We start from the raw sequence: 22,219 nt of genomic DNA, 5'->3' as shown, positions 1-22,219 counted from the left end.
AATGTAGTGGTTGCATGTGAATGAGACAGCCCCTTGAAAAGCTCTCCCCTGTGTTCCATGTTTTTCAGTAGGAGTGAAGCCACAGACTGCCATGAGTTACGGTGGCTGCCATTTCCTCAAAACCTTAGCAAGTGGAAGGGAGGCTGCTCTTGGAAAAGATACTCTCTTTCAGTGAATGCAATGGAATTAAAGCCATGCTGCCCTCAATGAGGATGACCACCCTAAGGGCTCAGTAGTTAAGAAGAAAGGCAGGAAACTGTCAGACAGGGGCTTGTTGACATTACCAGCATTTTCATCAATCCTTTGTTTCTTTAGTTATACTGCTGCAAACTAGTTTAATGCTATTCAGTAAAATAATCTGGTGTGTTTTTTTAAACATTTTGTTGATCAGAGAATAGATAAACAGTTCTTTATGTGAATTTATATTTCACCATTCTTCATTAAGAGTTTAAAAAAAAGTAACATCCTGTCTAAAAATCTGAAAAGTTTTTTTTAGTCTTAAGACCTCATCTACACTACAAAATTATGTCAACATAAGCTGCCTTGCACTGACCTAGTTGTGCATGTTTCTACACTTAAATTTTTCTCCCACCGATGTAAGTTCTCCATTATGCTGATATAGTAACACTACCTCCACGTGCAGTGTTGAGTCATGATCAATGTACTGAGGTTGATGCAGCAGAGATGTAGACAACACATTACTTGTGTCGACTCCACCAGTCCTCTAGCAGCTCTCCCACAATGCTCAACACTGACTGCTCTGGTAACAATTGTGAACTCCAGGCAGCTGTACCCATTGGGATATTTTTCTCACTGAGATCGTCTTGGGAGTAAACAACACCATTTCCCCTTCAATCTACCAAAAGCACATTCAACTGTAATTTTGTACCTGCTGAGATGGTACTCGAATCTTTCTTTGGTGCTGTCCAGATGGCTGGTGTATTACTTCATGAGCCAGAAGAGTAAAGGGTAGGTGGGGTCCTTGGGATCACTGTTGGCATTTCTATATCGCCAGTGGTAGTCCGCCAGTTGGGAAAGAAAGTCCTTGCTTGTAGCTCTCTGAACAGTCCTGTGTTCTTAAAGATGCAAACATCATGCACCTTCTCTGACCAGCCAACACTGATGTCAGTGAAGTGTCCAAGGTTATCCACCAGCGCTTGTGTAACCACAGAAAAATAGCCCTTTCTGTTGATGTACTTTGTGGCAAGGGGGTCTGGTGTCAAAATAGGGATATGTGTGTTGCTATCATGCCACCGCAGTTTGGAAATCTCATTGCTACAAATCCATCTCTTATGTCCTGCATGTTGGTGATAGTTACAGTCCTGTGCAGCAGGAGATGATTAATGGCCCTGCACACTTGCATGACTATGGCCCCCACAGTGGATTTTCCAACTCCAAAATGATTTACCACGGACAGGTAGCAATCATAGAATCATAGAATATCAGGGTTGGTAGGGACCTCAGGAGGTCATCTAGTCCAACCCCCTGCTCAAAGCAGGACCAATCCCCAACTAAATCATCCCAGCCAGGGTTTTTTCAAGCTTGACCTTAAAAACTTCTAAGGAAGGAGATTCTACCACCTCCCTAGGTAACGCATTCCAGTATTTCACCACCCTCCTAGTGAAAAAGATTTTCCTAATATCCAACCTAAACCTCCCCCACTGCAACTTGAGACCTTTACTCCTTGTTCTGTCATCTGCTACCACTGAGAACGGTCTAGATCCATCCTCTTTCAGGTAGTTGAAAGCAGCTATCAAATCCCCCTCATTCTTCTCTTCTGCAGACTAAACAATCCCAGTTCCCTCAGCCTCTCCTCATAAGTCATGTGTTCCGGTCCCCTAATCATTTTTGTTGCCCTCCACTGGACGTTTTCCAATTTTTCCATATCCTTCTTGTGGTGTGGGACCCAAAACTGGACACAGTACTCCAGATGAGGCCTCACCAATGTCGAATAGGGGGGAACGATCACGTCCCTCGATCTGCTGGCAGTGCCCCTACTTATACATCCCAAAATGCCATTGGCCTTCTTGGCAACAAGGGCACACTGTTGACTCATATCCAGCTTCTCGTCCACTGTCACCCATAGGTCCTTTTCTGCAGAACTGCTGCCTAGCCATTTGGTCCCTAGTCTGTAGCGGTGCATTGGATTCTTCCATCCTAAGTGCAGGACTCTGCGCTTGTCCTTGTTGAACCTCATCAGATTTCTTTTGGCCCAATCCTCGAATTTGTCTAGGTCCCTCTGTATCCTATCCCTACCCTCCAGTATCTACCTCTCCTCCCAGTTTAGTGTCATCTGCAAACTTGCTGAGGGTGCAATCCACACCATCCTCCAGATCATTTATGAAGATATTGAACAAAACCGGCCCGAGGACCAACCCTTTGGGCATTCCACTTGATACCGGCTGCCAACTAGACATGGAGCCATTGATCACTACCCGTTGAGCCTGACAATCTAGCCAACTTTCTATCCACCTTATAGTCCATTCATCCACCCCATACTTCTTTAACTTGCTGGCAAGAATACTGTGGGAGATCATGTCAAAAGCTTTGCTAAAGTCAAGGAACAAAACGTCCACTGCTTTCCCCTCATCCACAGAGCCAGTTATCTCGTCATAGAAGGCAATTAGATTAGTCAGGCATGACTTGCCCTTGGTGAATCTATGCTGACTGTTCCTGATCACTTTCCTCTCCTCTAAGTGCCTCAGAATTGATTCCTTGAGGGCCTGCTCCATGATTTTTCCAGGGACTGAGGTGAGGCTGACTGGCCTGTATTTCCCAGGATCCTCCTCCTTCCCTTTTTTAAAGATGGGCACTACATTAGACTTTTTCCAGTCATCCAGCATTGCAAGTTTCCACAGCGTGATCACCACCTGCTTCTCCACTATCAATGCAGCTCTCGTTCTGGTGTCCCCACACTGGACTGCTTGCGTGAGCTCAGTACACAGATCCAGGAGTGTGGCTTTGCGCATCCAGACATTCTGCAGCGGCTGCTCATCATCCCAAGCCTGTGTTATGATGCAGTCCCACCAGTCAGTGCCCATTTCTCGGGCCCAGAAGTGGCACTCCACCGTTTGCAGCTGTTCCATGAATGCCATGAACAATCTTTGAATTGGTTTGCTCTATGTCCCATAGCAGTCTGTCTTCCGGGAAATCGTCATGTTCCCCATAGCTCTTCTTGTGGCTCTGTAAATGCCAGAGGATCATGCAGCCTGTTCTTGTAGTGCTTGTGACAGTAGTGTAGAGCAGTGTAGGCTCCATGCTACTGTCGGTAATGGCGGACAGTGACAAGTTCCACATGGGTTTGTGGGATTTTTCAAAGTAGGCATGAAAATTATGGGATAGACATGGCATTATGGAGTGGAGAAAAGTGCATGATGGGGACTTGGCCCCAGAGTTCCAGTCAGTCCTGCATGACACTCTTCTGTTTGCCCCCCCACATCCATTGCCAAAAGTTCCCAAAAGACATTGTGCTGGACAGTGGTGAGTTGCACACTGGAAGACCTACCCCTGCTGCTCCGCACTGTGTATCGACACAAGCACTCCTGGTGAGTATGCATGTGCACAAACGATATACTAACTGCGGCAGCTTTATGCAGATGTAACTTACATTGGCAAAAGTTTGTAGTGTAGACATGCCCTAGCTTTAAGACTACATAATTTAGGAACTGAACTTCTAAATTACTTTATAAAGCTGACCACGTTTACATTTTATAATTTTCATTACTTTTCTCAAGTCAGAACAGAACCAGAAGGTTACAAAGGTTTCTTTAAAAGGAAATATATATATAGTGCACCACTGTAATAAAGTTTGTCATTGTTTTCTTTAGTGGATGGATTTCATCTCTGACTGGGCTTAACGAGAGTATTCCTGTTGGCATTATGATGATAATCATAACAGCACTTTTCACAGCATCTGCTGTCATCTCACTAGTTATGTTTAAAAAGGTAAGTTGCTTTGTTTTTACTATTTCACACTTCCACTTACTCCACTGTTCCCTGATCTAGATTTTAATTTTCTGCTTTAGGGAAGTCCTCTCCTGCATCTTCACAGTTGATTGATTTAGGTGATATTCCTATAGATCTCTTCGTGCTTTGCTTTACCTGTACTGACTGCATTTCTGTAATATCTTTTTGCTTGTGTTTCCACAGAGACAAAAGATATTGCCTGTGTGTGTGTGTGTATTGTGTAAAACAAAGACACTATTTAGTCTGTGCAAACTGAAATTATCAGGGGGGGATTTGAGTGTGGGGATAGTAAAGACAGGAAGTGGTGGAGAGAGAAGAGACTGTGACAAAACCTGCCCCAGTGGAAGGACAGGACACACTGCACTGAGGTGCCAGGCACTCTGGTTGTAATTTTGCAACATGGGGTGACTAATCAGACTATTAAATAAATGGCCTGATTTTCAGACATGCTGAGTAATTTTCATCTGTTCTTGAAGCCATATCCCTTTGGAAGTCAGTAGGAGCTGCAGGTGCTCTGCACCCTTGAAAATCAGGCCACCTTTATTTAGCATCCTAGCTTTAGGCACCCACATTTGAAAAATTGCATTCTCAGATACTCTAGTGATAAGTGCTATAAAAATTCCTAAGAAAGATGCACTGTAGAAATATTTCCTAGATCAGGATATAGTTCGTAGAACCCAGTTCCTTCTTGTTTGCCTTCTATACAGAAGGCATAAACTTAGACACACAAAATACCCAAATAAGATATGTGGTGTTCAGATGCATACAGGGGCGACCTCTCTGTTATCATTCTAGTTTTCCTACCTTATCTTTAAGGGATGGTCATCTTTTGGGGATTTCAGCCATCCTTAAAGGATTCTGTCCTGCTGGTATTTGGGAAGAAGTTCAGAGGTGGCATGGCAGAGAGAGAGATCGAGTGGTTATCTTCTTCCCTTCCAAGAGCATAACCCATTTCTGTGCTATAACTTTTTAAAATGAGTTTCCCTTTCTCCTATCCTGCTGTTCCTCATGGCACTGATCTGTCACACTCAGTTCTCTCCCACACACAGTTGGGTTCCTCAGGAATACATGATTATCTGGACATGAGCTATTTACATCTTTATTGATATGGAATAACATTTACATCTTGCATGAGCTATTTACATCTTTATTGATATGGAATAACATTTATGAGAGAAGCCAAATTAGATGGAACTTAAACCTTCATAAGCTTCACTGAAGGAAAGATGATGTTCCCTCTGTCTTCATATCTAATAGGGAATCAACAGGAGGAGGGATGGTGTTTTATAGTAACTGGAGGAATACTTAACTGATTTAGTTTCAGAGGAACAGCCGTGTTAGTCTGTATTCGCAAAAAGAAAAGGAGTACTTGTGGCACCTTAGAGACTAACCAATTTATTTGAGCTTGAGCTTTCGTGAGCTACAGCTCACTTCATCAGATCTGATGAAGTGAGCTGTAGCTCACGAAAGCTCATGCTCAAATAAATTGGTTAGTCTCTAAGGTGCCACAAGTACTCCTTTTCTTTTAACTGATTTAGGGTGAGCGGCTGCAAATGTGGATTGGAAGGAAGAGGGAAGGTGTTGACAAGGTCAGAGCATGGATGAGACTGATTCCTTAAGCAACTCCAGGCTAGAAACATGGGCTAGAGCCAGGTCCTATTTTTTTTATATAGATAGCTGGTTTCTGAGCAGTAGAAAAAAACGTTTTGCCAGTATTACCTGGGGAAGCTCAGGGGATAAATTTTTCCCCATTGCTCTCACTGCATCTCTTGGGAAGCACTCCTCTTCCATGTCAAAAGCTCCTTTCCTTCAAACAGTCAGTATGAAGTCATCTTAACCCAACTAAGCAATTTGCCTCATGCTGCCAAACCTGCTACCACAGCAGACTAAAGTATACTTTCCATAAAGAGCATTTCTTCTTCTTTTCTTTTAAAGTGTTTAATTTTGATTGTCACTTAATGTCGAATGTTGCACTAGGTGGTTTTCTGTATTGATATATTTCCATTTTTTAATTGTTTAGGATTTTACTATTTTAATGCCAATTAAAAGGCACATAGGTGTAAAACATCAACAAATGTTTGCTGTTGATGCTGGGGACTAAAGTTCACCTGTTTGATTATCCTCCATACAGCTGCAAGCAGGCAACAGAATCAAATTTCCCCATCACTCTATTCATTTAATTTGTCTAATGACTTTTGATATGGCACCTACAAATATAGATAAAAAGTGTTATGATCGTTCCATTAACTTTTGTTTCTCTCCTCTCCCTTCCTGTCTTAGGTGCACGGCTTATACCGCACAACCGGTGCTAGTTTTGAGAAAGCTCAGCAAGAGTTTGCAACTGGTGTGATGTCCAACAAAACTGTACAAACAGCTGCAGCAAATGCAGCATCTACAGCAGCAACTAGTGCAGCTCAAAATGCTTTCAAGGGTAACCAAATTTAGTGAAATACAAAAATCACTACAGTTCTCTTTGACTATACTTTATTTTCCATCTTATTAATTCTATTCCTAAAGACTTGCGTTCAAAATACACACAGCATGTATGTCTCTCCTTCAGCTGTGCATGGGCTAAAACAGGAAAAAAATTCTTGTTTTATTCCTTTATACGTTTATTTATCAAAACAAAAAAACCCACAGCCAACCTTCTTTGCCCTCTTTAAAAAGTTAAGTACACTCTAGATATATAATTCTCCATATTTTCTGGAGGAGCAATATTTTGGTGGAAACTTCAGCAATGGATCTGAAATTGATATGGTACTTTCTGTGATCAGTTAAATGTATTTACAGGGGTTTTTTTAGTATTTCACTCTGGAATCTTTTTTTGTTTTAACTTAAGGAAAGCACTTTGGAGCAGTTATTTTTGTTCCTGAGAGCCTGTTTCCCTGTTTCTACTGTAAGAAGTAGACTGATAGTTTGAGACTTAGATTTGGCTACTGCTGTGGCAGTTTAAGCAGCTGATGGACAGATACAAGTATGGTAGATAATGTAAATTTTTTTTTAGGGCAGTAGGTTTTTTTTATATAAATCTACAAGTTTGCATGAATATTGTTGAGATATTTGGCCATGCTGAATTAGTGTTTTGGTCCAGGATTTATCTGTACCACTTATGATTATAGTGTTGGTTTGTATCCGTTTTCATGGCATACTTTCTTCTAAATCAGAAATGGCTATTGCATAGACATTCTCGCTGCCAGAATGTGTAATGCCATGTACAGTTAAGAGAAGTTAACTGATGGTTTTGATCAAAGAGCTAAATGATTATATTTGTTGTTTTTAATTTCAGTTTTATGTCTGAAAAACACATTCTGTTATCGGAAAAATTATCAACCTTTAGAATAGTTCCATAACCAGCTGTTTGCCCCCTTTTAAATGCAGTGAAATTTTTGTGGGGGGTGTGTGTGTGGGAGGGATTGTTGGATTTTTCTTTTTTTTCCAATGTCAGTTAGTGTTTACCAGTGGTACTAAATCTATAGCTTGGTCAGTCACTCTATTTACTGCTTGTCCAAAAATCTGAATTTTTTTACAGGAATATTTTCTCTAATCAAACTTTTTAAACTGTGGCACACATACTTGAATTCTTTTTAACGCACCTCAGCCTTCATGTGTGATTTGATTCAAGCTGAATAATGAAAGATTCTTAACTATTTTGAGTTGGAAAAGTGAAATATTTTTTATTTCCATTAAGAGAGAATACAATTAAATACATTCACATTGTTGAAATGAAGGTCTTTCTAATAGATTAAACTGATGCTGTGATGCACCGTGATTCATGCTGGAACTTAGCATAGTAATTTTCCAAATCCTAATCAGCTCTTGCTTCAAAATCATGTTGCTGTCTATTTAAGGCCATTTGAAATTCCTAGGTAGGTTGGTTGGTTGAATGATAGTATATGTAGCACTTTGGACTAAGTTTAAAATCGTAAAATGCCAGTTTCAGAAAGTGAGATCACTAAGGACCTGATCCCCAAATCTTACCTAAATGCTTTCACTGAAATCAGTGTGACTGCTCATATGAATAAGGGTTTGCAAGATTGAACCTTAAAATTATAAAGGCCTAGTGTATACTAGGACATTTGGTTGGTATAACTGTTGCTCGGGTGTGAAAAATCCACATCCTTGAGTGATGCAGTGAAACGGACCTAATTTCCTAGTATAGACAGTGCTAGGTCAATGGGTGAATTCTCCTGTCAACCTAGCTACTACCTTTTGGAGAGATGGAGTGCCTATGCTGACAGGAGAACCTCTCCTGAAGCAGTGCAGCTGCAGCATTTTGAGTGTAGACAAGCCCAGAGAGGGCCTCATGTCCTGAATGTGGCTTGGGTTTGATAGAGGAATTCTTCTCACTTCAATTTATGGATATTGTAAAATAAGACCATTTTTAAAAATACCCGTTGTCAACTTAATACCTTGAGCAGCGTAGCACTTGCATACGTAAGTCCCTGTAAATAAATTACAAGTACAACTTAAATTTGTAATTTAACTTCTCGAAATCCCATTTTAGTAGTAAAGATAAATATGGTAAAAACATATTATATGATGATCTATACTGAAGTTGTTGTTCATAATTATATTGTCTCCAGATAGAATTCTCTTCACTATGAAGTAAACAATGCAATTGAAATAACAGTAACAGGGACATTCTAAAGCTTTTCCCCAGCACTTTTTGAAAGTCAGTAGAGGAGGTTTAATTTTTTTAAAAATTTGTTTGATCTTTAATGTTCCATTTGAACTTTTATTTTACAGTTTGCGTTGTGATCTGCTAACACGTTTCAGGCCTCTCTAGATCCAAGTCCTACTTTAGTGAGTCGTCTTAACCAAATATAAAAATTGTACCAAGGACTTCCTTTAAGGGTGGATCTTTAGCCTGAATTAAGCTTTTTTCTTTTTCTCATGGGGTATGAGGGACACCATCCTCACAGTTAAATTTATTGTCTTACTGTAGAATAGTAGATTACCAGCATGTGATATTATTAAAAAGCAACTTGAAACTGACAGGCATGTGCCTAGTTACATTCTTACAGAATATAATACATATGGTTGTTTCATTTTTACCATGTTTACCTCTGCACTCAAAAATGCATGATGGTACAAAATTAATATATATGAATATTTGATCCAAAGGAAAAATATTCTCATTTTAGATTTGAGAACTGAAGGCTGATGTTCGTTAAAATATTTTTACTTAACAGGTATTGGTCTATCAGTTAACACAATATGCACCCCACTTAATTTGTCATTTTGTTGTATTGTGGCAAATTTGGTTGAAAGTATGAAGTTTAAACACTGGAATATCAATAGTCAGTGATCTGTAATTTAGGATTTGGATTTATTTATCCGAGGGATGTTTGTATATTTTGTAAATTACTAACAATGCTCTGCCATCCTAGTGAATGTCATGGTTCTGTAGAAACACACTCATTCTGTCCCACTGCTGTTGCATGTCTGAGTAGTTCACAAGTTTTGTATATTTATTGTATTAACACAAGGTTATAGAATAAAAATACTGTTTGCTCAGAATAGTTTTAAACATAGGGATTTTTTTTAAAGGTCAGGTAAACATGCAGGAAGGCTGCTCTGTATAAAAATGTCACTTGGTTTTTACAATCTGTATATAAATTCTGTAATCTGCTGAAATGGGAAAGTAAGCTGTCCACTATCAGAATAACAAATTAGTCTGACTAGACTTGGGCTACTAAAATAGTATGAAGGAAAACGTCAGCAGCGCTTGCAGCACTTTGTACATGTGCTATACATTGAAAGTTTAAAAACAAACCAAATCTCTCTCTCAAAAAAAGGTGTTTTGTCAGTACGTAATGAAACTACAAGTATTAAACCTTACCTAGGATTTTACTGGAAGTAAAATGAAACTTCTGAAAATAATATTGGTTTTGCTACTGTTTATTTTTCTGTTTTCTGATTGATGCTTCTGTATCAATATTTTGTTCTGCTATTTCTGTTCTAGTGTTACGGTATAACATTGCTGTCTACTGCAGTTTCATATAATTAGTATGTCGAGTATGTTACTGGATTTATTACCCTCTTATATTAAGGGTTTGTAAACAGCTAACTTGACAGTTGATGTAGACCATTGTACTGTAATAGTGTTTTGCAAATGCACAGTACAGTGATTCTCTTGTTCTGATATGTAGCCATTATTTTTTCTAGGCAGTTTTCCAATCAGAAGTGACTTGTTCAAGACAGTTGCACATCTATCACCAATTTTCCCTGTTTTCCTCTTCCTTTGTTACTCTGTATTTAGACGTTTTGGCAGCAGATTAACTTCTTGAAAGGGGCACATTCAACTCTAAAAAGTTTTGGGTATACTATACAAGTAATATTTAAAATGGCTAAAATAAAAAGCAAAAAAACCCCACTTTTGTGTATAGTCAGTTATGATATAGCCGCACTTCCTTGCTCATCATTAGAATGATTACGTAACTGTCATGCATTGCTCCTGAGGAGATTGTATGCTCCCCAGGCGCTGCCCATGGAGGCTTACCAGGAAAAAAATGGCAGCAGAAAGGCAGAGAATTGGGGAGGGGAAAGAAAGGTGAGCACTCTCTAAGACCCTTAGAAACAAATATCAGCAGGGAGGCAGAAAAACACTTACAAAACTTTACATGGTGTCAAGTATCAGAGGGGTAGCTGTGTTAGTTTGTATCCACAAAAACGAGGAGTCTGGTGGCACCTTTAAAGGCTAACTGAATTTTTTGGGCATAAGCTTTCATGGGTAAAAACCCACTTCTTCAGATGCATGGTTTGACTTTTTAAAAAATTGTAAGGGATGTTTTGTCAGGAAACCTAGAGTTTCAGAAATAAATACAGATGGACAGTTTCCCTTTAAAGCTATATCTTCCTTGGGAAAGAATTTTATGGCTATATTCAGTGTCGTCTTTTCCTAGGAAACCATGTAAAAACACACATTCTCTCTGCCTGTGTCTGTCTGTCAGTAAAGAGGCATTAGCTGTAACATTTTTTTCTGGAGAGAGGCAGAAACAACCAGATTTTTAACTGCACATTATCTATGTGTGTAGGCTAGATTTGCAAATGGCGCTGTATTTGCCTCCATTTTTATTTTTTGTTTGAAAATTTTCTTAGTACGTCTGTCAGCTCAGTGATTGCTGTGGTTGAGCACTATGGTGGTGAAATAAAACATGGTTTCAGTTATCAATCAGGTTTGTTTTCCTATTGTTAGATCTAATTCTTCCTAGGATTTTGCTCATCTTTGTAGCAGTTAAAGGGTGATTTTTAAAAAAAAGTTAAGCCTTCATTCAGTTTTCATTATTATAAATGCTGTTCAGAAGAATAAGGTCAAAATAATTCCATACTATTTGTTTATTGCTGGCAATCGTGTGGACATGTATTCTTGTTGGAAATGTTTAACTGTCTGCTTTAAAAAAAATAGTAGTCAATTCTCAAAACATTTATTGGGGCTGGGTGGTCTGTCTTATGGGAGCCTAATATGTGTTTTACTCTTCAGTGTACCAGTCCTAGCTGGCTTGGTAAGGTGAACAGAAAACATTCCACTCACAAATCAAGCACCGGGCAGAATAGAACAGATATAATTGAGATACATCTGTCGAATGTTTCCCTCCAACAAGTAAAGAAGAAAATTAAATAAATAAAACATAATTAGCTTTTGTGAGGGTTTCTGCTTTGGAGAAAAATGAGATGGATTTACAAAGGAAACAGTACATATCTTTTACTTCAGGAGTGGGATAATAGCTTAGCTATGTATTGGCACTAAAATGGAAATCACGACACATTTCTGAGAAATATTTGAAGTCTAGGGAAGAATAGCTCTGCAAGCATTCAATTTTGTTCCAAAATAAAACTGTTTCTAAGGCCAGTTCTTAACAGAAGCATAGACAGTTACTAGCTAAAACTTTTTCACATTTTCATTAGTCATACAGTATGTCCTCAGGTAATGACCGGGTATGGTAAAGTGTTTATTGTACTACCTTAACCTTGTTATTGTATGTTATAACACCACCTCTTGAAGCAAAAGCAAGGAATTCATGTACATGACAGGGCAAGAGAGGTTTCTGTATGTTTGTGCTGGCTTCTGCCTATGGGCTGTCTGTGCATAATAATGTTTCAGTTAGTTAAGGAAACTTTCACATCCTGAATTGGGAAATAAGATGCAAATTTTTGATATTGAAGTTGGATATTGTGCTAGGAAAAAGGTGCTGGAGCGACTGACCATTGAGCCCACTGCTAGAACAGAGTTGGACTATAGCTTCTGTACTGTCTTAGCTTAAGGGCACAAGGCCAACACATTGGTGTCTGTCCCTAGGCTGCAGGGAGCACTTCTCTGGATTAGAGGGTTTTACTGCCAGAGCTGGGTGGATAGAGATGCATCAGTTATGGTGATCAGCCGGCTCAGAACACTTTAGGCATCTGTGAATTTGCCACGGTTGCTCTTGGAATCCTCAGAGTCTGGTAGTTGCAAAGTGTGAATTTTGAGCCTTGCTGCAGAAGCTGCTAAGAAGGTATATAAATAAAATTGACACCAGCCTAGTGAAGTGAATATGAAGTACCTGTGCATTGGCCAGCTTGTCAGACACACTTTACCTGCAGTTGTGGTTCTTGGCCCATCCCTTGGGTGCTGGCAGTGCAATTGGGAACTTTTTATAGTATTGGTGAAGGGCTGTTAGCTCCATGGCATGGCTTTTTGATGTTTCTCAGGGAAGAATTCGACAATGGGGGTATGTATGATTCTTTGTTCAAAATAGAAGGAAGAGGTGTTACATCTTTTCATTTCAATTACATGTTCTGGAATTGGCTGGGTTGATATGGCTTTCTCTCTTCTCTGCTACCCTTCCCAGCCAGGCCAACTGAATTTCCATCTCATTACTGTCTTTGAGTATTGCTAAAGGTGGCTAATGGCCATGCATTTATAGCATGGATTTTGTCACTTTTCTGTTAGGTGAAGTTCACTCTGGGACCATCACTCTGAAGGCACAAGTATTCAAGGAACAGCTTCCACATGCAGTATGAAAGGTTTTTTTAAACTTACTTTGCCATGTAGATACCATCATCTTCAAAACCCTTCTCCCCCTGTAAAGTCTCATGCAGGTTTTTAATATTTTTAAAAAGCAAGGGGTTTGCAGTTGCTCTTAGGTGCAGATAGATGAATAGGCAGAACATAGATGAGCCTCTTTAAAGGTATATAATGAAGTTCAGCTTGTCCAATAGGTGGAATGAGACAGCCACCAGTGTGTGTTTAACTCTTCTTACCTGTGGAGCCTCAATTGTGCACTCAAATATATAATGAAATCTTATATTAGTACCAACCTTTTTAGGGAGTTTTGGGCTCTAACCTTAGGTTAAAGTTATATACCACCTCTTTTGAAAAACGTATTAGTTTTATTTACATACATCAAGCCCTTGTACAGTTTTAGTACAGTCAGCAGATGAAATACTTTAGGGACACAGGTTGTTGTTTCGTTTCTCAAATTAACATAAAAAGGAAGAAGCTGTAGCTCTGATTACTGATATCCCTTAACATCTCTACAGTGGTGAAGTAGTAGCTCATAGGGGATTCTGCTGAGTTGGGAACTACCTTGCTATCAGTTCTGGGTTCTTCATTTGGAAATAGCATGGGGTTCTAAGGAGCTAAACCCTATGCTTGAGTCCTGTCCTGTAACAGAATTAGAAATGTTTACCTTTTCAGCCAGTTCTGGCATTTCAAGTAAAATAACTGGACCCCACTGCTTTAAAATAGCACAAGGTAGTGCAATTAAAAACCTTTACACTGTCACCTAAGTGTGTCAGAAAACTCTTAACAGGTGGAGTGAGTAAGTCTGGGTTCTGTTGCCAGTTCTAACCATTTCCCTACTTCTAAAATGCACATGCTACTTACCCTCCTTTTATAAAGTGCTTTGAAGTCTATAGATAAGAAATAAGTGCTTTAGTATCATAGTATTTAAAAGCCACTACACACACAATTGGTCAGTGTTTCACATGTCTTGAAACCTACTTTTCTTACTCTTCCCACCCCAAGAGAGAAACCATGGTAGTTTTACCTTGCAGATACATTAGTTGTTAAAGCTATATTTAATTATAAAATCACTTTTAATTCAACTTGTATAAAAGATTGCTACAATTTAAGATCAGCTGCTTAGTGATCAATATGTAAGTGGTAAAATACAGTGTCACAATCACTGCAAAATCTCTAATGTAAATTTTCTAAGTATAAATCCCTTAATGTATGCACCTTGATCAGCCTTAAAATAGTGAAGCATGTTCAAACTAAGATAGGCCAGAGCTGTGGTGATCTAAGAATTTAGTTTACAAACTCCACTATAAGTCAGCTTTAGATAATAAAAACAGATATTACTGAGTACCTAGTCAGTGAGATAGCTCAGTGGTTTGAGCATTGATCTGCTAAACCCAGGATTGTGAGTTCAATCCTTGAGGGGGCCATTTAGGGACCTGGGGCAAAAATTGGGGATTGGTCCTGCTTTGAGCAGGGGGTTGGACTAGATGACCTCCTGAGGTCCCTTCCAACCCAGATATTCTATGATACAGTGCTGAAAAACATTCCACAAAGCACTGGTCACTCAACAGCAGTACCACAAACAAACAATGGATAGGTGATTAACCACAGCCTACATTCCTATTCAGTTTTTGCAGCATATACAGTTACTGCCCAGTTGTTTGGTGGGGCACTGCCTTCACCACAGAGCCAGTGATGACTCCTGCTGTAGCAGGCTTCCCCCACCATTGGCTTTAAAGAAAATTTGACTTCTGCATTTAAAACTGGGAAATTCTGGCATTGAATACTAACACAAAATTTAAATGATCTATTTGAAATTCCCCAGACCAAGAGGTGCCTAAGTAAGTGTTCGTTAGGCAAAAAGATGGTACTAGAGAACCAGACTGTAGCTATTAGCAATGTTGATGCAGTGCCTAGTAGTCTAGAGCACACGGAGAGACATTATCAAGCAGTGCTGAGCTTTTCAACTCCTAGGTGTTAATTACAGTGCAGGTGTGCAGCTTCACAGTTGGAATTTAAGGCTATAAATAAATCAGGCCTGGATTACCCAGATGTGAGTATTTCAAATGAATCTAGAAAAGAAATTTTAGATAAACCTTTAAACTACAATCAATGGTATCCTATTTCCTCTAGCATTACTCTCAAGTAGCAATAAGTTTGTCCAAAAACAAAATTCCAACCACTCTTCACTTGGCAGTCCCTTTTTAAAGCATATCACATTTTTAAAAAAAAACCCACTTATATTATTGCACATCTCACACAAATTTGTGTATATATATTTAAATATGCTATACTCCAAAAATAACTATGGCACTTTACAGAATATATGTTTACAAAGGTGATCAAACCACAGATGTTTAAAGAATATTTCTATCTTTAAAAAAATTTACAAAGTTAGTATGTTACAATTTTGAGGGAGTTAGACAGCTTTTTTTTTTTTTTTTAAAGATGCCACATCAAACATTCCTTGCACCTAAGCACTACATGTACATTAAGAAGCAGTTATGCTATATGGCCCATCATGAAACTAATTAAACATGCCTGAAGCTGACAAAAGAAAAATGATTTTCATAGAATGTCTTGGGAAGGCCACTGTTCTGGTGGAACTAAAATTCAGGAACAGCAGCCATCAAACTTAATGAGTTCTAAAATGTGACCCACTCATTAAGAAAATCTGTATGTAATAATAAAGCCATCTTATCACTTACTATCCTACCATGTCTTCCATCTATGCCAGTCAATGAGTATGACCTGTTGAGTTGATTAGATCAGTTTGAGGTTATACTAGTACAATAATAGAAGCTGGTCCACTTCCCTTACAAATTCAGAAAAACACATGCAAAATAAATATTTTATGCACAGTACTATAAAACCCAACATTAATATTTTCAGTACTGTAAAGACTTAACATAGTTATGGCCTAATAATACATTGTTCACTGCTTTTTTTTAATTCACACAATACATGGGGCATGCATGGTCCAAACCAGTTCAGTTAAGCATTGCATGACACCTTTGAAAACCGTAATCTGTCATTGATTAATATAGTACTTGGATTTTTAATGTATTTGTGACACTATATTATTAAGAGTGTCATGATTTGGTGGCATTGATTATTTTTAACAGCATACTATCTTCCTAAAGAAAAACAAATTACAACATTAAAAAAATATATATATATAATTTATCTTCACCCCAATTCCATGTGTTGTTCACAGCACTTAAGACTCCCTTTAGTTAAAAGTTCTGTATCACAGCTGTTTTAGTGCCCCAGCTTGTATTGTGCACATTCCAATGGGTGGGGGGGCTCTAAAGTAGTAGCAGCTGTGAACAAGCAATAACCTTGGTAGAAGCTTCTTACAGGGTTTTTTTTAATAGGATTCATCCACATACAAATAATATGGTTGAAAATTTGGAGGTGTGCTTCATAAGGTATACTTTGTATGTACAAGGAAACGTATTTCAAAGGCGCACAGTTTCAAATAAGACATTATGATGCCATGGCTACAGTTTTGCTCTAACTCACCAATTTTTGCAAGTGGTTATAATTTGTTTAAAAGGAAATCTTGCTCTATGCAGACACTTGGCATAAATGGTTCCAGCCTATAACTTTATTTTATTATGTTAAATATTTAAAAGAAAAGTGAGTTACCCGTTTTAAAATCTTGTCTAAGAGTGCAGTGGGATTGGGAGGGGGGGAAAACACAGGTTTCTCAAGTGTGAATTCTGGATTAACAAGAGGAAAGGCCGGGTTCTCACAATTCAGTGGTGAAAAAGAAAATTAAATATTACCAAGGGGAAGTTTTGCCCTGTGGCTAGCATAACGCTTTCCAAATCATTCTGCCCCAACATCGGGAATGTGCACAGGAGAACAGAGGTGTCAGCAGCACTGCTAAATAGGGGTCTTGGATTTGTATTTACAGAGAAGCAGGGACTCTGGCACTCCAGCACATTGATTATGGATCACTACTACAACCTATCAATTTAATCGGTCCAAAGTAACATGTCTGGTTTATCAGGAACAGACCAGAACAAAATTATTCCACTTCAAAAAGTAAATTAATTGATTTAACTTATTAGAGGCAGCATCATTAGCAGCTGGAGTTTACAAACTACCCATTTATTAAAAAGATAACATTGTCTTTTTAAACCTTTATAGTTGAAGCCTGGGCACTCATTAGAATCTCACACAGATCAATAATTTCTAAAGAACTGTTCCTGGGAAGGAGACTTCCACAGGAGCGGATGAAGAGTTCAAAAAGCATAGGGACCATATGTGCTCCAAAGAAACCTTTTACATTTAATGGTATAACAATGGTAAGACTGTGCATGGTTAATGCAAGCTGCATTTCCCTCAGCTCTAGGTCAGGAAAGATGCCGCAAAAATAAGAACACAAAACCTTCACGTTTCTATACAAATTTGGTGTTCTCGACAACAAAGTCTTGTAATCCGGAGGCTAATCATTCTGTCTGCAGAAGTTATTTGATTTTTAACATTACAGAAAAATGGATAAACTTGCAGACACCTTTAACAATAGGCTCAGCAGCCTTCAGTGCCTAATAGTATTTTACCACCACCATGAAATAACTATTCACTTGATATTTGATTGGAAATTTTAAAACAGTTTATCTATTTTGTGCTCATGTATCCCCAAGGCAGTACAGTATTCTTTCTTCTAATATGCTCTCAGAATAATTCTAGTAACTGGAGAAACAACACAAGTATTATGACTGAACTGAACGCATTTTGGAAAGGAATGTCACTCGTGGCAAGCCATATTTCTGCTTCTGCTGATTGTGCTGGAAATGGGTCCATACCAAATGTGGTTAAAAAGAGTGGGAAAAGGTTTTCCCACAAACATTTAGAATTTGGCATTGTCTCCTGCAGAGTGAACGTCTGTTACAGACTAAACTGGCTCTAAGACACTGGTCTGTGGACTGGGAATGAGGTTTCTTTTGGCAAACAGAGAACTATTGTAATTGTAAACCCAACATACAGTTCATATTTTTACTGAAGAGTGTCAACACTTATTGGCATTCACAAAATAACCCTGTCAGTTGTGCTGCTGAGAGAATATAGTGTTTTTCCTAAATATTGAGGATTCCTGGGATTTCTAGTAAAGGCACCATTTGTGTATCCAAAGTTCAGTGTTTCACTCATTAGATCCTAAAACATTATTTCTACCATTTTTATTTTATATAGGTAAACTCCAGGGTAACGACCATTCCCCTGGCTCTGCTATGAAACAAAAATAATTTAACTTCAAATCTAGCTGCTAAAATATAATGTACCTACCACTTGTTACGGATACTTCATGCCAGAACAAACTAAATAATTTGAGCCCCATCTCACTTTCTTTACAGTTTATATGACTTTTAGCAAGGTCTTAATGTCAACCCTGTTCTCTTTGTCATGCATTTAATTATCCAAAAAAACCAGTTGTGCTTTAAGTAATTTTAAAACTCATCAAAAAGCACCACCATATTAACTATAGTACCAAACCAGATGGCAATAAAACCTTCACAAGTGATTGAAGCCCTTGAAAACAAAACCTGATTAAATAGGCTAGTCCTGTACATAGTAGAAATGTGCTGGCTTTTATTATTTTAATTCAGATCCTTCAAAGTGACCAAGGTGGAGAATGCAATCTGATAAAATCAGAAATTGTCAGGTATATTACAATGTTTGTTCACTATATACACTCCCCCGCCTCGCTCTCAAGTTGTATATTCTGCTGAGTCCTGACAATGTAGTCATACCAAGAATTCCCACATATCTACACTGTCTTTGCTTGAGATCCTCCTTTCTCTGGTCCTCATCGCCCAGCAAGTGATAGAATGTTCAGTAGTTCAAGGCTTAATCACACAAATTGTGAAAACAGGTAAGTGGATCCTTTTATCAAGTCATTTAAAAGCAAAACAGTCTGAAGTCAGTGTTTCCCAGGCACTGATCGATCTTTTTTCCATTGTATTTAAAGGAGGCAGATAAGGTTTTTCCCCTCTTCAATTTCTTCTTGCACTTTGTCACTAGATGTGGCAATTTCTGCTTGTGCTGAGAAGACGGCACAGATGAATGTCAGACCAGTGCCACCAATAGCTGTGTAGAAGGCCCAGCCCAGTGAGCAGTCTCCTAGTTTATAAGCAGAAGCATAATGTCCACAATAGCTTATTGCCTTCTGGCAGCCCCAGCCTGCAGGGTACAGCATCAAGCCTAAGATAAGGAAGAGGCCTTAAAAAAAAAAAAAGAATAAAATTTAACAACCTCTATATATTAGACAATATAACATTTTGCCATTATTGTAATGTACAATGTTCGGTCACACCTGTTCCCCTACAAATAATAGAAATGAGAGATGAAAAACCCTGTTGGCCCACCGTTCCCTGCAGTACACTGCATAGTGCTTTGTTTAAATTTCTAGTCCTTCCACCACTTTGCCGGAGAGAGACTATTTCACAGTCTAATAGATCTCACTGTCAGTTTTTCTCCTCTTATTTAGGTCTTGGTTTTTTTTAGCCCTAGCAAACAGGTTAGCTCTAGTTACACACCTACTGTAAAACCCCAGAGTATTTCTGTCTACTCTTATACCCTTCAAATACTTGTGAACAGTTCTTGTATTCTGCTCAGAGTCCTCACTTAGCCAAGGCATATTTAATCTTTCTTCATAAAACAGTTTCTCTAGTACTTAAACATTTTTGTTGTTTTTCTCCAAATTCTCCCATTTGATCCTTGAACTTAATAAGCATGGCCATACTCAGTCCAACCAGTGGTCCATCTAGCCTAGTCTCTGACAGTGGCTAGTGCTAGAAGCTTCAGAGGGAATGAACAGACCAGGGCAATTTCAAGTGATCCATCCTCTTGTCCGGTCCCAGTTCCTGGCAGCTGAAGGACAGTTGGAACATGGGGTTGCTCCCCGACCATATGTTTAGCATATCTGGCACTTAAATACACTTTGCAATGCCGGCTACAAAAGTCCCATGCAAATGCCTGTTCTCACTTTCTGGTGATATTGTAAATAGGAAGTGGGCAACATTATCCCTGCAAATGTAAACAAACTTGTTTGTCTTAGGGATTGGCTGAACAAGAAGTAGGACTGAGTGGACTTGTTGGCTCTAAAGTTTGGCACTTTTTTGTTTTTGAGTGCAGTTATATAACAAAAAAAATCTACATTTGTAAGTTGTATTTTCACGATAAAGAGATTGCACGACAGTACTTGTATGAGGTGAACTGAAAAATACTGTATCATTTTCACAGTGCAAATATTTGTAACAACATGAGCAGTATACACTTTGTATTCTGTGTTGTAACTGAAATCAGTATATTTGAAAATGTACAAAAACATCCAAAATACTGAATAAATTTCAATTGGTAGTCTGTTTAACAGTGCGATTAAAACTGCCGTTAATCGCGATTAATTTTTTCGAGTTAATCACATGAATTAACTGCAATTAATCAACAGTCCTACTAAGAAAGGGTATTTTCTTTCAAATTATTTTTTTAATTTTGCTTGGCATGGCACTATGAACATGCAGGATGTTTTTGTTCAATTATGTGTAGCAAATTTATTAAACTGCAAATATCAAGAATAAGATTTTAAATATTACCTGATTTTTTCTGTACAGTAACTAACTCCTCATTTAAAATCATCCCGGTTAATCTTGTCACGTTGCTGCTCCATTAGGGAACATGCTCGTGTAAAGTTGTGCAATGCTCCCTTATAATGTCCTTTGGCAGCCGCCTGCTTTGTCCACTGCTTGACGAAAGAGCAGCCCATTGGAGCTAGCTGGTGGGGGCTTGGAACCAGCATGGACTGGCAGCCCCCCTATCAGCTCCCCATTCCCTGCGCCGGCAGCCGTCTAGCAGGCTAGCAACTGTCAGCAGTTCAGCTGTCCCTACCCCCACTGCCATGTACTGCTCCCCAGAGCCTCCTGCTTGCTGTGCAGGGAAGGGCGCACTAATTTCAGGGTGTCCCCCTCCCCTGCTTACTCTATTTCCATAGAGCGGGGGGGGGAGGGGCAATGACAGGGCTCAGGATGGAGGGAGTTTGCTGGCAGCAGCTGCTGTCTCAACTTGCTGATCTACTTAAAAAGGCAGTGTACTTAGTGTGATGTCAGCGTACTTAAAGGGGCAATGCACATCTCTCTCTCTCACACACACGGTGTGTGTCTCCATCTGCCATGCCGTCTCCCCTCCCTCCATGCTGCCTTGTAGAGTGTGAGGCTACATTAACAACAGTGTGTTAACCCTTGAGGGCTCAGCTGATTGCTAGTTCATCATTTAGCAGCAAGGCATTCCCTGGGAAATACCCCACCCTCTGACTTCACCACCTCGACCAAGCTTCACAATCATCATCGCTGTGTACCAGTATTAAATAGCTTGTTTAAAACTTACAGTGTGTGTGTGTGTGCGTGTAGTCTTTTGTCTGGTGAAAAAATTTCCCCAGAACCTAAACCCTCTTCCCCCCCATTTACATTAATTCTCATGGGGAAATTGGATTCTGACATCATTTTGCTTAAAGTTGCATTTTTCAGAAACATAACTACAACATCAAGCGAGGACTTACTGTGTGCCTTTTGGGAAAGACAAGTTGTAAACAGTGCTATCACTGTAAAAGTGAATCCAGAGAAAGTTTAGTTTTCCACCTACCTCCAGCATTAATTCATTCCTATATTTCTTCCAACCCTGAAATTTCCACTAAGTTATAAATCACAGCCAGTCTTTGTTTATTCCTCAGTAAATCTTCAGTGCAAGAACAGATGTAAGGACTAGTCCCTCTCACATTCAATTCAGTTAATATTTTACATGCTTTAGTTTACATTAGATTTTCTTAATTATTGTTGAAAGAAATTCAACCAGCTGTGAAAACTCTCCCTCAGTGAAAATAAACTACAGTTCCCAGGTTTTTAAACCATTGAATATATGACAATAAAATGTCTATAAATGTCAGTTGCATCACAAAAGAAAGTCCTTCATGAAGCATTTCTTAAATAATGATGGGAGAGCTATTGCATGAATGAACTGTAAACTTATTATTCCTCGGGGTAGTGAAATCTGCCAGTGAATGATGGCCATTCTTAGTGAAGGGATTTCTTCCCCATTGTATACGCAATAAGAAACAATGACAAATTTTATGTAGTGCTTCCTGTCTGGTGCCCTTGGTACATCGAGTATAAAGTAGTGCTTAATCTTAGGCAGATCTGGATAAGCTGTGCTTTCATCATGCTGAGCCCACCAACCATTTCAGACTAAACA

General features: G+C 38.9%; 2 protein-coding genes across 12 annotated transcripts in view; one reads left to right on the top strand and one right to left on the bottom strand.

Moving 5' to 3' along the window:
* SCAMP1 (secretory carrier membrane protein 1) overlaps positions 1-11,140 on the top strand; it is an 87,419-nt gene extending 76,279 nt beyond the window's left edge. Inside the window, exons 8-9 of the mRNA XM_048851145.2 lie at positions 3,828-3,945; positions 6,247-11,140. Of these exons, the coding sequence (XP_048707102.1) occupies positions 3,828-3,945; positions 6,247-6,411 (283 nt within the window). The 3' untranslated portion in view covers positions 6,412-11,140. The remainder of the gene's footprint in view (positions 1-3,827; positions 3,946-6,246) is intronic.
* Positions 11,141-13,318: 2,178 nt separating this feature from the next.
* LHFPL2 (LHFPL tetraspan subfamily member 2) overlaps positions 13,319-22,219 on the bottom strand; it is a 193,145-nt gene continuing 184,244 nt past the window's right edge. For all 11 annotated transcript variants that reach the window (XM_048851154.2, XM_048851150.2, XM_075128515.1 and 8 more), the window contains one exon: positions 13,319-19,198. In XM_048851154.2, coding sequence (XP_048707111.1) covers positions 18,942-19,198 — 257 coding nt within the window. In that variant the 3' untranslated portion in view covers positions 13,319-18,941. The remainder of the gene's footprint in view (positions 19,199-22,219) is intronic.

Source organism: Caretta caretta, chromosome 5, assembly GCF_965140235.1.
Source record: "Caretta caretta isolate rCarCar2 chromosome 5, rCarCar1.hap1, whole genome shotgun sequence".
In the NCBI taxonomy this organism is placed as follows: domain Eukaryota; kingdom Metazoa; phylum Chordata; order Testudines; family Cheloniidae; genus Caretta; species Caretta caretta.
The sequence above is the reverse complement of the archived record's forward strand: the minus strand, read 5'-3'. Positions and strand labels throughout refer to the sequence as shown.